General features: G+C 40.4%; 2 protein-coding genes across 2 annotated transcripts in view; one reads left to right on the top strand and one right to left on the bottom strand.

Annotated features, from left to right (window-relative positions):
• The window catches only part of LOC147838394 (uncharacterized), a 900,722-nt gene that overhangs the window by 646,570 nt on the left and 238,481 nt on the right, over positions 1-15,671 (top strand). The gene's annotated exons all lie outside the window — the stretch shown is intronic.
• rnh1 (ribonuclease/angiogenin inhibitor 1) overlaps positions 1-15,671 on the bottom strand; it is a 71,526-nt gene that overhangs the window by 41,359 nt on the left and 14,496 nt on the right. The window contains exons 8-14 of the mRNA XM_087303307.1: positions 14,372-14,476; positions 13,804-13,908; positions 9,220-9,315; positions 5,973-6,077; positions 5,757-5,861; positions 5,514-5,630; positions 5,154-5,238 (exon numbers count right to left, since the gene is read on the bottom strand). Coding sequence (XP_087159433.1) covers positions 5,154-5,238; positions 5,514-5,630; positions 5,757-5,861; positions 5,973-6,077; positions 9,220-9,315; positions 13,804-13,908; positions 14,372-14,476 — 718 coding nt within the window. The remainder of the gene's footprint in view (positions 1-5,153; positions 5,239-5,513; positions 5,631-5,756; positions 5,862-5,972; positions 6,078-9,219; positions 9,316-13,803; positions 13,909-14,371; positions 14,477-15,671) is intronic.

Raw genomic sequence — 15,671 nt, 5'->3', positions numbered from 1 at the left:
TGCGATATGGCTGTATATAGACATGGCATTGTGCCAACGCACGCCTCCCACCAGTGCCGATATACAGCCATATCGCACTGCTACTCATGTGCTATTGCTCTTATATATATATATATATATATATATATATATATATATATATATATATATATATATATAAAACACACACACTTATTATAAATATTTGGACATTGACACAATTCTAACATTTTTGGCTATATACACCATCACAATGGATTTGCAAACAAACAATATGTGCTTTAACTGCAGACTGTCAGCTTTAATTTGAGGGTATTTACATCCAAATCAGGTGAACGCTGTAGAAATTACAACAGTTTGCATATGTGCCTATCACTTGTTAAGGGTCCAAAAGTAATTGGACAATTGGCTTCTAAGCAATTCCATGGCCAAGTGTGTGTTTCTGTATCTCTTTATCCCAATTACAATGAGCAGATTAAAGGTCCAGAGTTCATTTCAAGTGTGCTGTTTGCTTTTGGAATCTGTTACTGTCAACTCTCAAAATGAGATTTAAAGTCACCATCAGTCAAGCAAGACATCATTAGGCTGAAATAACAAAACAATCCCAGAGAGATAAAAATATTAGGCATGGCCAAAACAACTGTTTGAAACATTCTTAAAAAGAAAGAATGCACCAGTGAGCTCTGCAACACCAAAAGTTCCAGAAGACGAAAAAACAACTGTGGTGGATGACCAAAGAATTATTTTCCTGGTGAAGAAAACACCCTTAACAACAGTTGGCCAGATCAAGAACAGTCTCCAGGAGGTAGGTGTATGTGTGTCAGTGTCAACATTCAAGAGAAGACTTCACCAGCGTAAATACAGAGGGTTCATCACAAAATGTAAACCATTGTGAAGCCTCAAAAACAGGAAGGCCAGATTAGAGTTCCAAAATCCTTCAGAGTGCTGGAACAACATCCTATTGACAGCTGAGACCAAGCCCAACTTGTATCAGAGTGATGGGAAGAGTATGGAGAAGAAAATGAACTGCTCATGATTCTAAGCAGTGAAGTATGGTGGTGGTAGTGTCATGGCATGAGCATGTATGGCTGTCAATGAAACTGGTTCCCCTTTGGGAGTAGCGCTTCTCCAAGCGATCCATCCAAGCTTCGAAAGGAGGAAGTGATTGGTCTAACTAGAAGGTAGGGCTTTTGCTTGATGACACCAGGGATTAGATGTCCACGTCTGCGTCGCAGGGTGGGTTTTCATTGTCTGATGAGGATCCGGACCCGCTCCCCCTCCTCCGGGGTGGTGAGCGATGCGACGGATCTCGAAGCAAACATGTTAGTCGTGCTTTACAGGGCTGCTTCAGCTGTGGGTCTGGTAATGGTTTATCCCCCAGCCCCGCGGCTGGATTGACTAGATAGGCATTACGTGGCGGATACTTAGAAGGCCAGACCTTCAAAGCCTCTCGTCCCCTTCTTCCCTGAGGTGCACAGTAGGCTCACGCAGTCTTGGAGGGCATCTTTTTCTGCCTGATCAGCCTGCTCCTCCGCCCTCACCACCCTTGATGATCCCACATGTCAAACTACCATTGCGATCGACCTTTGCCCGCGTAGTGCCACATCCGGGCAGGGTCAACTTTGTCTTTTGTTCAAAGCCTGCAGGTTATCTGCGTCCCTCCCAAAGCCTACAGAAGTGTGGACCAGGCTGCTTCCACCCTGCACGCTATGGCCACTTACCGGCACTACAAAGTGCTGACGCTGGCCAGGTTGCACGAGGGTTGTTCCGACCCAGGCTTGTTTCACGAGCTCTGCACCACAACCAACTTTGCTCTTCAGAGCGCTGCATGTACGCTGGGGAGGACGAAGGCTACATTACTGGTCCGGGAGGGCCACCTCTGGCTAAACCTGGCAGATATGCTCAATGTTGACAAAGTCCAATGTTTTAACTAGCCCATATTGCAGGCTGGCCTGTTTGGCGAGACGTTGATGAGTTCATCCAGGAATTCACGGTGGAGAAGGAGCAGTCGGATGTGATGGGCAATGTCATCTAGCGGGGGGAACGTATGGCCACTCCTCCAACCAAACCAACCATCTCCACTGCTCCTCACTGTGGGCGCCCACCTATAAGAGCTGCCTCGCCCCTGCCTGTGCCTCTGGCGAAGCAGCAGAGTTGAGCACCGCACAAACAGACAGCCCCAGGGGTGCAGCTAATTCCGTTAAAAGGACCGTGAAGCGTCCCAAAGACAGGCCATCCGAAGAAGAGTGAACTTGCTTTTTCCCCGGCGGAGAGCCAGGCCTTACAACCAACAGCGTTGGGGGCATGCAGCCCAGAACCCAGTTGCATTAGCATATCAACTGCCTAGAGCTGTTGGCAGTGTTCCTCGCTCTCCACTGTCTTTTACCAGTGCTAGAGGGGCAGAATGTGCTGGTCAGGATGGACAGCACGGCAGCGATGGTGTTTATCAACCGCATGGGGAGATATCTGTTCTTGCCGCATGTGTCAGCTCTTTCACAGTCTGCTCCGCTGGAGTCATACGTGGCATAAATCGCTTCACGCCGTTCATACCCCGGGTAAGCTCAACCAGGCAATCGATGCACTCTCATGGCAGCCTATGTCCAGGAGAATGGAGACTCCACCCTGAGTCTGTCCAGCTGATATTGGTGCGCTTCGGAGAATGCTCATTGTCAATGTTTTTTTTTCCCTGACTGAGGGCTCCCTCAGCACAGATGCACTGGCCCACAGCTGGTCTTGGCGCATGCACAAGTATGCTTTTCCCCCAGTGAGCCTGCTCCCACAGTTACTGTGCAAGGTCAGGGAGGATGAAGAGCAGTTCTTGCTAGTTGCGCCTCTTTGGCCCAACCGGACCTGGATTTCAGACATCTCCCTTCTTGCGATGGCCCCTGCCTGGCAGATCCCTTTGAGGGAAGACCACTTCTCTCAAGAACAGGGCACCATCTGGCACCCTCGCTACCCAGGCTAGAACTTTCTCTACGAGGTGCACCTACGTCCTGAAGTGAAGTCTATTCACTGAATGGTGCACCTCTTGCCGAGAAGATCCTCGGACTTGCCAGATCAGCATTGTGCATTTTTTCCTTCAGGACAGGTTGGAGCACAGGCTGTTGCCCTCCACACTGAAAGTTTATGTGACTGCCATCTCAGCTCACTATGACGCGCTGGCTGGCAGCACTGTGGGAAGGCATAACCTCATCATCCGGTTCCTCAGAGGCGTAAGGCGAAATAAACCCCACCCCCTCTCATGTCCTCTTGGGATCTCGCTGTAGTGCTTACAAGCATGTGCGGAGATCCATTTGTACCACTCGACTTAGTATCCTTGAGGTTTCTGTCCCTGAAGACAGCTCTGCTGGTCGTGTTGGCATCAAATAAGAGGGAGGCATTTTCGGTCAGTGACTTGTGCCTAGAATTCGGACCGGCCTACTCTCACGTTGTCCTGAGACCCCGGCCTGGATATGTGCCCAAGGTTCCTACCACACTATTTAAGGGCCAGGTATTGAGCCTGCAAGCGCTGCCCACAGAGGAGGCAGACCCAGCCCTTTCATCTGTTTGACCTGTTCGCGCTTTGCGAATTTATGTGGACCACACTCAGAGCTTTAGATCCGCTGAGCAGCTCTTTGTCTGTTATGGTTGTCGGCAAAAGGGAACTCGATTACCCAAGCCAGGGCGAGCCTTGTCCCCCTTGACTCTTGGGCGCCTGCATGCGGCGCCTCTCTAACACATTTGCAAGGTTCTATAATCTGCGAGTGGAGCCGGTTTCCTCAAGGATGTTAGGAAAACTTGGTGATTGAGGAAAAAATTCAGTTAAGATGTTGTAAAATGCTTGCTGCTCCTTTTTCTCCAACACAGAGATATGAGCGCTTTCTTGCTTTGCTAGTTGAGTTCGCCACTTGGCGAACCCTGCAGAATTCCTCCAAAGCCCCCAGCATCTGACTCAGCGGAAGAATCAGGTGTTTGTACATTGTTAGCATGCCTGCTGGTTAGCTCGCGTTCTGGGTATAGGTACCTGCATTCTCTTGGCTTGGCATAACCTCTTATCGGGGGCAAGGTAAGGTTCAATCATTGTAGCGTTTTACATAGATTTCCCCATAGTGGAAGTTTCCACATAGCATTGAAGTTACCCTGCCAAAAGGGAGTGCTTCCCCAAGGGAGAGAACAGAAATGTTATGTTCCTTCACCACAATGATTACTTCTTAGCTGTTGGGAGTGAAAGGCTCTTCAGCTAGAAAAGGATGCCACAGCTTGGCACACACTGCACTTATATTCCAAATTGATTGTAAGTAGCACCAGCTGTGCATGTTGATGATGCCAACACATTGGCATTTTATTGGCTCATTTATATACTCTTTTAGTTGATTGGATTCTGACTAAATGCCCATAGTGAAAGTTTCCACATAGCATTTCCGCATGGCAGGCACAAATGCAAACTATAGTAATTCCTACAGCGTTCATCTGATTTGTTTTATTTCAAATGCCTTGTGTTGGTGTATAGAGCCAAAAATGTTGGAATTGACTCTTCGCTAAGCCACACCCAAAAAACGCCACCCACCAATCGTGACTTAGCAACTGTAGCTACGTGCAGGGGCTCTGTCAAGCTTTCGAGCCAGTGCATATGGATTGTGCAAATCTGATACCCGATATCCTTAAAGTTTGGATGGGATGGTACGGAAAATACATATCTGCGAATTTGTTGCTAACTTTACTGAACTTCATATTTCCATCTGTTTCAAGCTACGAATATTTGAAATTACAAATCAACAGAACAAAACTAAGATATGATCACAAACTGAGTACTTGCGATCAATATACTTCACCAGCAGCTGTTTGTCCTTAATTTATAAATAGCACACCCCATACTCACTGTTATAGGTAATGTACCTCGTTTTGGGTCAATGATGCTAATACCGGGTACAAATCAATCCGTTTCCCCTTTCTGGCTGTTCTTTCTATGAATGGAAATTTCTATGAATGGCGCGAAAGCTTGACAGGCGTAGCAACAGTAACTAAGAAGGGCGGGGCTTAGCGAACGGTCAATTGTGTCTATGTCCAAATATTTACAAACGCACACACATATGTATATATATATATATATATATATATATATATATATATATATATATATATATATATATATATATATATATATATTAAAGATAACATTATATATGTTTGCTTACCATAAAGATCCTATGGAGATTTTCTCTGAAATCCTTGCGGTAGCGAAGATTTTTTAAGTCTGCGTCTGATTTCTCAGATTGAACCCTGGAGCAAAATAAAGGGGATTAAGTATGCAGGTTTGTGCAGTCAAATCCACTCCATTCAAATTATGTGGGTGCATTATTGTGTAGTAACACTTATTTTTTTTATTCTCAATGCATTGTAGTATTAACTTTTTATACTAATAATATAAAAAACACATTTGAAAACGGACTGAAAAATGTTGTGTCCCCAGTGGACATCTGAATTTATTATAATATTATATTATTATCTATACACTTCAGAAAAGGAAGGAAACTGTGATAAATTGTCTTCCATACTTGTTGAGAAGAAACGCTGCCAGTTCTTCATCACTCTTCATTCCCTTCTGTGCTTTTAGTTTTTCCCACCGTTTTGCTTCTGCGCCAATGTTTACTGTAGTCATCCGTTCTTTGTTACTAAACAACACATAAAAAGACAAGAAATTTGACATGCAATTTCAAACTAACTGATATTTAGTTCATTAGTACAGGAGAGAGGTTCATAAATGCAGATTAAAAAAAAAAAAAAAACATTAGAAATACCTCTTGACAGTTGATGATGTTTCTTCACTCAGGTTTGGTCCATCACCTTTTGAATGGTCACTCTTCATAGAAACAATACTGGAAACACGTGAACCTGCTGTAACACTAAATTCAAAAACAGCGATAAAAATAAATAAAATACTGATTGTCATTTCCTTCCATCTCATACAACACAGTTAGAAGATAAGTTAACTTCCCTATAAATACATAAAATACCTTTTAGAAGGTGATGGCACTTTCTCACTTAAATTTGGTCCATCACCTTTTGAATGGTCACTCTTCACAGAAACAGAGCAGGGTATCCGTGAGCCTGATCTTTCTCTAATGACACAAAAAATTATTGAAAACAATGTGTTACAGACAGTTCTTAAATCTCACTCCTTTTGAAAGTATAATGAATGTCAAGTAACATAGATAGATTGAGGGCACATCGATGTTTGGTTGCATGACTGTTTTTCCATTATTCATGGCTCCCTGTGGGAATTGTACAAAGCCAAAGCTTGAGAGCCAATATAAAGAACAAGTTCTAAAACTTTTCTTCCAAAACAAATATAACAGACATAATTCAAAATGTATTTAGTTCTGACAATACTATTCTAGTAGAACAGTGTTTTAAAAAAAAGAACCAATTAAGGCACCTTCTCTCTCATTAACCCTTTGATTTGATTCTCCTCACCAGTATTTGATTATTCTCTTGCCCTATGTATACCCTTCTTATAGTCTGTCAGTTTTCTTCCAGTTTCCTGTCTTGTCTAGTTACCTTGTATTGTCTGATCTGGCCTTGTCTCGTTTTGCCACCATCCTGTACCTAGCTCATGATATTTGTGTGCGTTTTGCCTTGGCTCATCTTTCCCTGTTCTCAGGCTCTGCCATTCTACCACCTGGAGCCCTCTGGCTAAGCTCAATTGCCAGAATTCTATTTTCTTGCTCACCCCTCCTTCGCATCCCCCATGAGGCCATGCCGTAGTGTGCCCTTTGCTGGAAAAAGATCGTAAGGATTTTTTTTTCTTACAGTTTAATCCCTGGCTGTTTCATTTTTAGGACTATTGTGCAGTGTACTTAATACCGAGAGCTTTTTGTTAATTTTCCTCTGTGATTTTCTGTTTTTTTTTCTGAAAACCATATCAGTGCCAGGAGAGTTCTCAAATTATTTTGTTCCATTTCACTTTTGAAGTTTTTTCTCAGACTGTCAAAACTGTCAGACGGTTCAGAACGTCAGAACTATGGTTACCCAGCAGGGCCTGCTATTAGGCCTGCATGAAGCTATGTTGACCAACACTACAAGGGAGTTGGAGTTTTTGGCCAATCAAGTAGCTGAGTTGACCACACTTGTACAAGACCTACAGCATTATGCAGTCCAGGGGGTTCCTGCTCTCCCGCACCTTCATCATGAACGGGAGCCCCGTTGCAATAACCCGCCACCCTACCATGGAGATTCCAATTCCTGTAGAGCTTTCCTATCACTAAACTCAGTGGTCTTTACCTTACAACCACGTACGTATGCATTTGAGGAGTCTAAAGTGACATTTGTTCTGACACTCCTCACTGGCAAGGCTCAGGACTGAGGAACATCTCATGCTCCCTGTTTTGCCTCATTTGAGGACCTTTGGCAAGAAATGGTGAGACTGTCTGACCAATCTGCTCAGTGTCAAGAAGCAGCTGACCAGCTGGCACATCTATGACCACGACTACGGCCATTTCCTTGCCTTCCCAAGGTCTTTACCACACTTGACCTCAGGAATGGCTACCACCTTATCCACATACATGAGGGGGATGAGGGGAAGACAGCCTTCAAAACCCCTATGGGACACTTTGAGTACTGGGTCCTACCATTCGGTCTGTCCAACACCCCAGCTGTCTTCCAGGGCCTGGTTAATGATGTGTAAAGAGACATGGTTAATCACTTTTTCTTTGTGTATCTCGATGATATCTTGATTTTTCCCATCCTTGCAGATACATACTCAACATGTTTGCCAGGTGATACAATAGTTGCTGGAAAACAAGCTTTATGTCAAGGCAGAAAAGTGCGTTTTTCACACCCAGATGGTTCAGTTCCTCGGATTTATCAATTCAGCAAGAGAGATGCAGGCGAACCCTTGTAAGGTAATGGTTGTTGCTGAGTGGCCAACCCCCAACTCTTGTAAAGCTCTGCAGCAGTTCACTGAGGTTTGACAACTTTTGCTGGCAATTCATCAGGAATTTTGGTCAGGTTGCGGCACTTTTAACAACACATTGTTGAGGTGGACACCTTTGATGTCGGGGTACATGCGGTTCTATCTCAATGCACCCCTGTTCAGTCTTTTCTAACAACCTTAGTCCCTCGGAATGGAATAATGACGTAGGTAATTGTGAGTTGTTGGCAGTCAGGCTGGTTCTGGGGGAGTGGCATCGCTGGTTAAAAGGAGCAGCTTAACCCTTCCTGGTCTGGACAGATCACAAAAAGCTTGAATATAGCTATTCTGCCAGAAAGTTGACCCCTCAACAGGCTTGCTGGGCTCTCGTCTTTCATGCCTGGGATCAAATATATCAAGCCTGATGCCCTCTGCCGTCTGTGTGAGGTCCCAGTAAAGAAGGGATCTATGGATACCATTATACCTAAAGAGATAGTGGTGGCATCCCTCTCCTGGGAGATTAAGAAATAGGTAAAGTAGGCCAAACTGAGGGGCTTGGTACCAGGGAGGGTCCCAGCAGGTTGTCTGTTTGTTCCAGTGAAACTTTGCTCAAAAGTTATCCAGTGGGGGCAATCGTCCAGGCTAGCCTGTCATTCAGGAGTTTGGAAATCGTCGACTGTCATTCACCAACGATTCTGGTGGCCATCAATGGCTAGGGATGTCAGTCAATTTGTGGCAGCCTGTCTGGATTGCACAGAGCACAAGACTTCTAATGCGCCTCCAGTTGGTCTGCTTCTTCCCCTACCTATCCCTTCCTGCCCCTGGTCACACTTGGCCCTTGATTTTGTCACTGGCCTCACAGAATCTAAAGGCAAAACTGTCATTCTCACGGTGGTGGACCATTTTACTAAGGCGGCCCATTTCATCCCCCTTCCTAAACTTTCCTCAGCCATAAAGACAGTGTAAGTGGTGATTGATCACATGTTACGTATTCATGGTCTTCTGGTGATCATTGTCTCTGACAGGGGTCCCCAGTTTGTCTCCTGGTTTTGGAGGTAGTTTTGTCGACAGATCAAGGCCTCTATGAGTGTGTCACCATGGGAGTGATTTTAGTGATTCTATAGCATTAAAATTTGTTGTTGTGTCACTAGTGCTGATTATAAGATGGAGCTGCAATAGTCAGATTTATATTTTATGAACTTTCTGATGAGCAGTTTGAGCTGGGTTGTTCTAACAGCATTTAGTTAAATTGAGTACAAATAACATACCAGATAATCTATCAACGTTTACCTTGTTCAAAAGTAATTTGGAAACAACCATTGGATAAATACAAGATTTAAGAAACCAAGTACCTTTTGTTCCATGTTGTTCCCTTAATCAACCATGGTACATCACCTTTTGATTGGTCACTCTTTACAGAGATAGACATGTATGAACCTGATTTTACACTGATGACATAGAAAAAAGAAGAAAAAAACATCATACAGGTGTTATTCCAGTCACAATTAAAGGTATGTTCCAGTGTTAATGGTAAAAGCAGTATGGCTGTTCATTTATTATCTATCAAAATTCTTCCAAATATTATACACTAATGGTTTCAGTTTAAAGTGTGTACTTTACAAACTACATTGTGGAAAATTGTCTTTGGTATAAATCACACAATACATGAATATATACCAGGGGTGGCCAACCCTGTTCCTGGAGAGCCACCTTCCTGCAGATTTCAGTTGCTACCCATATCAAACACACCTGAACCAATTAAGTAGGACCTGAACACCACAAGATAATTACAGGCAGGTGTGTTTGATATGGGTTGCAACTGAAATCTGAAGGAAGGTGGCTCTCTAGGAACAGGGCTGGCCACCCCTTATATAAACATTAAAATAATTAACAGATAAAAAAAAAACTATACACAATTGTAAAAAATTTTTAAAAACACATAGAATATCTTGGGTTCAAGATGGTCTGTCTTTATAAAGCATACTCGTGAGTTTAACTCTCTATTAACAGAAATTAGAAAAAGGGCAAAAGGTTTAGCTGAGCAGTCTCTCTTTACAGAAAAATAGCTAAAAATGTAAATGTGATCTTTCACTAATCAAGTTTTTTTTAGTGTCTCTTTAAATATATATATATATATATATATATATATATATATATATATATAGAGAGAGAGAGAGAGAGAGAGAGAGAGAGAGAGAGAGAGAGAAATTGTGCTTTATCGCAGCACAAATAAATCAGAATTTATAAACAATATATACACAAAAAAATAATTATTAACACCACATCAAGAATCAATGTAGCATCAATAAATGCAATTTTCCTTTTTCAGTATTCAATAAACATGTACAAACCCGGAACATAAGTGAACTACTAACTCACAGTTATGCTGTCCTTCAACACCTATCAAAATGTTTCTTCAGAGTTTCTTGATGCCTGTCTTGTTGACTTAGGTTACATGATCTCTGTGAATTCTTTAGGTGACAAGTGAACTAATCACTTCATGACAAACCAGTTGGGACTTGTTTGAAAAACAAATATTTTATGCATTGAAATTATTATTATATACATACACTTAAGTATGACCAATGTTATTTCTAGGTTTGTGTACTGAAATTACAGTGACTATCATAGTGTGAACATTTCTATATCTGTTTTTTTATCTGCTCAAATGTAACTTTATGGTTCTGTGTGTCTACTTTCCCTTTTGCTGTGCCTCAGTGCTGCTGCTCTCTCTTTCTCTGCCTCAACATGCTTACTTTCTCTCTGCAGCTGCTTGATTTGACTTTCTGTTTGGGGCTGCTTTCTCTCAATTTTACATGCACATCCAATACAGAAAGAAAAAGAGAGGATTGTGTCTTTTCCTGCCCTCAAAAAAAAAATTTAAATTAACAAATTCAGTCTGGATTATTTCTGTTAAGGAATTCGTCACCGTAGTGAACACTAAGGTAGAGTATAACAAGGATTTTGTGTGAAAGATCATAGGCAAATTAATCAAATGTAGATGCAAAGTGTATCTGTAAATATTAAAGTGCAAAAAGATGTGCAAAAAGACAGTTATAGGTTATACATAAAAACTGCCATTTTTAGCAGTTTTGAACATGCAACCTTGATTCTGTATATATTCCATATTTAATTTTGTAAATTTATTAAGCTCAAAGATTTGTTTCAAAGCAATTTCTAAATTCAGCTCTACTTTTCAGCAAAGGAATAAATGAACAAAAAAGACTGTGGGTTATATCCAGATGTAAAAATGTGCGTGAATGCGAATGTGAATATTAAAGTTCAAAGAGACAGTTATATACATAATCTGCTATTAGGATATATACTAATCTGCACAATCTGCTTTCGGCCATGGATTTAATAATTTCCAGCAAATTAATAAATAAATAGAAAAACAAAAATAATGTAATGTCAAGGGTGCAAACGTTCCAGGAATGGAAAAGTTGACAGCCTATTTTTCACATGACCGGCCTATCACAGAGGCACCTACACTCACACCCAAAAGTAACTTTATGCTTCTGTGTGTCTACTTTCACTCTTGCTGTGCCTCAGTGCTGCTGCTCTCTCTTTCTCTGCCTCAACATGCTTACTTTCTCTCTGCAGCTGCTTGATTTGACATTCTGTTTGATAGACGGGGCTGCTTTCTCTTAATTTTACATGCACATCCAATACAGAAAGAAAAAGAGAGGTAGACTTATATATCATAGAGGCACACCCATGCATATAATCACAATGCTATTTTAACACACTGAGGAAAACATTAAGTAATTATGTTTGCAATTAGATGCCATGACCACTATGTTTGGTGCATCAAACTTATTCATAACTGTCAAATTAACGTTGCTTGTTCAGAGTAGGCTAACATTAAGCAGTTCGTTTTATTAACGTGTGATCTAAATTGATTGCATCTTGCTGCATGCAGACGTGAACATATGCTGCATGATGACATCCACATGGCGAATATTTAGGCTGCACTCCTCATCAAAGCAGATTATATTTCTCATATCCAAGATGCGCAACAGAAGTAAAAGTATACTGATCAACACAAATCGTTTTCCTGTGAGACATTTTAATGATTAATGAGACCAGTTAAATGGCTTAAATTTTAATTTCACTTTTTTCATTTGTACATTTAATAAATCATTAAACACAACAGGGGCAATGCAGTGGGTAGTGGGTAGTCACAGCAAGAAGGTCACTGTTTGGAACCTCGGCTGGGTCGGTTGGCGTTTTTGTGTGAAGTTTATATGTTCTCTATTTTAAAAAAGAAACCCTGCATTCTTGTGGGTTTCCTCCGGGTGCTCCGGTTTCCGCCACATTCCAAAGACATGTGGTACAGGTGAATTGAGTAGGCTAAATTGTCTGTAGTGTATGAGTGTGAATGAGTGTGTGCGGATGTTTGCCAGAGATGGGTTGTGGCTGGTAGGGCATCTGCTGTGTAAAACAGACTAGATAAGTTGACGGTTCATTCCACTGTGGCGACCCCAGATTAATAAAGGCACTAAGCCAAAAAGAAAATGAATGAATGAATGACCACAGCAGAATCCATAAACAAAATAAAATATTCTATTCAGTTTTTCATTGTTAAAAATTTAATTCCTTGAAAAAAAAGCCACTCTTTTCCCATCTAAACTAGGCAATAGGCCTATTTGTCCTTGTCTGCTAAATAATTTTAGGCTGTTGCTTTTTAATGAGAAATGTAGTGACTTAAATTCAATTAATTAAGTGCCGTGTGAAAGATTTGCTTTAGGCTGGGTTGTAAGTACATTTGTTGAGACACCGTTTGTTGAGACACACTTTCTCCAGTTGTTTTAAACTATGTAAAAACAACATGTTATTGTTCTAAAAACTAACCCGCTCATCCTAATGCTCCTTAAATTTAGACACATTAATTGAGTGATGTGCGCTAAATTTGTAACTTTTTTTGTTAGGGTAGTCCAGGATGCTTTGCGCTGAAAATTACTTTTTCTTGACTGTGTTTTTATTTCTGTACTCTTTATTTAGAGGTTGGTGTTGGGGAAAAGGAATGTATTTTTTTTATTATTTTTGTCTCTTTTTCCTTTTATTAAACAATTGTATTTGTACTGCTTATAGGTGATTTATTACCTAAACTTCTTCTCTTAAGTGTGATATGCTTTGCATACTAATGAAGCACTTTTGCAGAAGTAGATGAAGCTGATAGAAATGCAAGCGCTTGAAAGTCTTAAATAAACTTTAGCTCTACAGCTAAACTTCCTGTAAGCAGAGATGGGGTGAAACTGAACACAGAATATGTGCAGATGAGAAGTCTTATGCTTTTAATGTTAAGCAGAGAATTCATAAAAAAAGAGGATTTATGTATCGTTGCGGACGTCAGACGACTGGAGAATGATTAACAAGTGACGAATTCTACTAAACTGCAACTGTTAATATCAGCTGCCTATAAAAGTTGGAGTCAGGAAATGAAAATAGTTGTGAACCTCCTAAATATTATTGTTTTATTGCATTGGGGATACTAGAATTCTGTAAATCGAATTATTATTTGTGTCCAATAAATTTCTAAGATTTCTGACATTAATGAAAACCCTCTCCTGACCTTTTTTATTGATGCACATGGAATTGATTTAATATTCCAACATTGTGGATAAAGTTCGTTTGTGGGTTTGTTTTTTTTATTTTTATTATTTAAATATAACCTTAAGTTCAATTATTTTTTCATTTCATTCTTTTTCTTTTAAAATTGATTGAACTTAATCTTTTAGTAAACATTTGTAAATAACCAACTTGGGAGCAATAAATCTTTGCAGTGCTAAAAAACGTTGTTGTTTTTTTCTTCTTCCCTTGCCACCTATATTCCCTAGCTGTCTTTTTTTAGAAATGTCAACTCAATGTTACCTCTTTAAAATTCTTTAAACTATCATCAAGAGTTGTAACAACTAACAATAAAAAACAAATACCTTTTGGGAGTTGATGTTTTTTTCTCACTGAGGTTTGGTCCATCACCTTTTGAATGGTCACTCGCCATAGATGCAGAGCTATGCACAGGTGAGCGTGATCTTTCACTAAAGACAAATAGACAAGAAGAAAAAAAAATCTATAACAGGAGGCTATGAAACATCTTATTAGAAGAATATTGTCCTTCTCATCATGACTGTAGATGCCAATTCTATCAGTAGTGTATCAAAACGTAATGTAATACAGACACAATTCAATTTACAAAACTTTAACACCACAGTCAATGTGACTCCTACAAATGTTGTTTCTCTTAAACATTCTAGAAATGTTTACAAACACTGAACATTAGTTAAATACAGATTCCAAAGTTATTTCCTGCTCTTCTGCCCATTAAAACCTTTCTTCAGAGTTTCCTGATGCTTGTCTTGTTGACTTTAGTATTATGATCTCTGTCAATTCTTTAGGTGACAAGTGAACTAATCACTTCATGACAAACTAGTTGGTACTCATTTTTGAAAGGATGTTTGAGAAACAAAATATTTTAAATTAAAAAAAGATATGTATTGATACCTTTTGGTAGTTGATGTTTTTTTCTCACTGAGGTTTGGTCCATCGCCTTTTGAATGGTCACTCGCCATAGATGCAGAGCTATGCACAGGTGAGCGTGATCTTTCACTAAAGACAAATAGACAAGAGGAAAAAAAAATCTATAACAGAAGGTTATAAAACAAATTTTTATAAGAATATTTGTCCTCATCATGACTATAGATGCCAATTCTACGGAAATGTAGCAGACACTGAAATGCATTTTTCATTTTGGCTGCTATTGTAGTTAAAGGCATTAATACTCATAGCTTGTTTAGGTTTTGTAATGCTAACAATATAATATTAAAAGGAAATATAAACATACCTAATAAAATTCAGGGAATTATAAATATGTGTTTTATTTTTAACAAAATGACCGCCTCTGTAGTTCTAGTGTTAAAAAGATGTACGCCTCTTTAAGGTAAGCCCACCTTTAAACATACATTGTTATTTGGTTAGAGATTCAATGTAACTAGCCAGTGCTTTCAGTGTGCCCAGCTCTGAGAAAACTATAGACTATGATCTCCTCCCACCCTTAAATATCCATTATTATGCATGCACTGAGGCACAAATAAGGGTGGCACAGTGGCTCAGTGATTAGCACTAGTTAGAGCACTGATTCAAGTCCTGGCTGGGCAAGGTGGCATTTCTGTGTGGAGTTTACATGTTCTTTCCGTGTTTGTGTGGGTTTCCTTCAGGGTTTTCGATTTACCCCACAGTCCAAAGACATGCGCTAAAGGGGAATTGAGTAAACAAATTTGGCCGTAGTGTATGTGTGTGTGAATGTGAGAGTGTATGGGTGTTTCCTAGTACTGGGTTGTGGCTAAAAGGGCATCCGCTGCGTAAAACATATGCCGGAATAGTTGGTGGTTCATTCTGCTTTTGCGACCCATGCTAAATAAGGGACTAAGCTGAAGAAAAAGGAATGAATGAATACAGCACAAATAAATATGATTTATTTTGGAATTCTACAGTCAGTTTACAAAGATTTTACCAGACCAAAAGTTCTCAGTGTGAACTTTTCTCACTGATGTCCCCCATTTATAGACATTAGACTCTAAAAATGTTAGTTTCCTTCCCCTGCATACTAAAAACATTTACGAACACTAAACAGTGGTCAATTGACCCTTCGCTAAGCCACACTCAAAAACCGCCACCCACCAATCGTGGATAGCAACTGTAGCTACGCACAGGGGCTCTGTCAAGCTTTCAAGCAAGTGCATATGGATTGTGCAAATCTGATACCCGGTCTCCTTAAAAGTTTGGACGGGACGGTGGAATTGTT

Source organism: Danio rerio, chromosome 22, assembly GCF_052040795.2.
Source record: "Danio rerio strain M-AB ecotype USA chromosome 22, GRCz13ab, whole genome shotgun sequence".
NCBI classification, from domain to species: Eukaryota; Metazoa; Chordata; class Actinopteri; order Cypriniformes; family Danionidae; genus Danio; species Danio rerio.
This window is presented reverse-complemented; position numbering and strand designations above follow the sequence as displayed.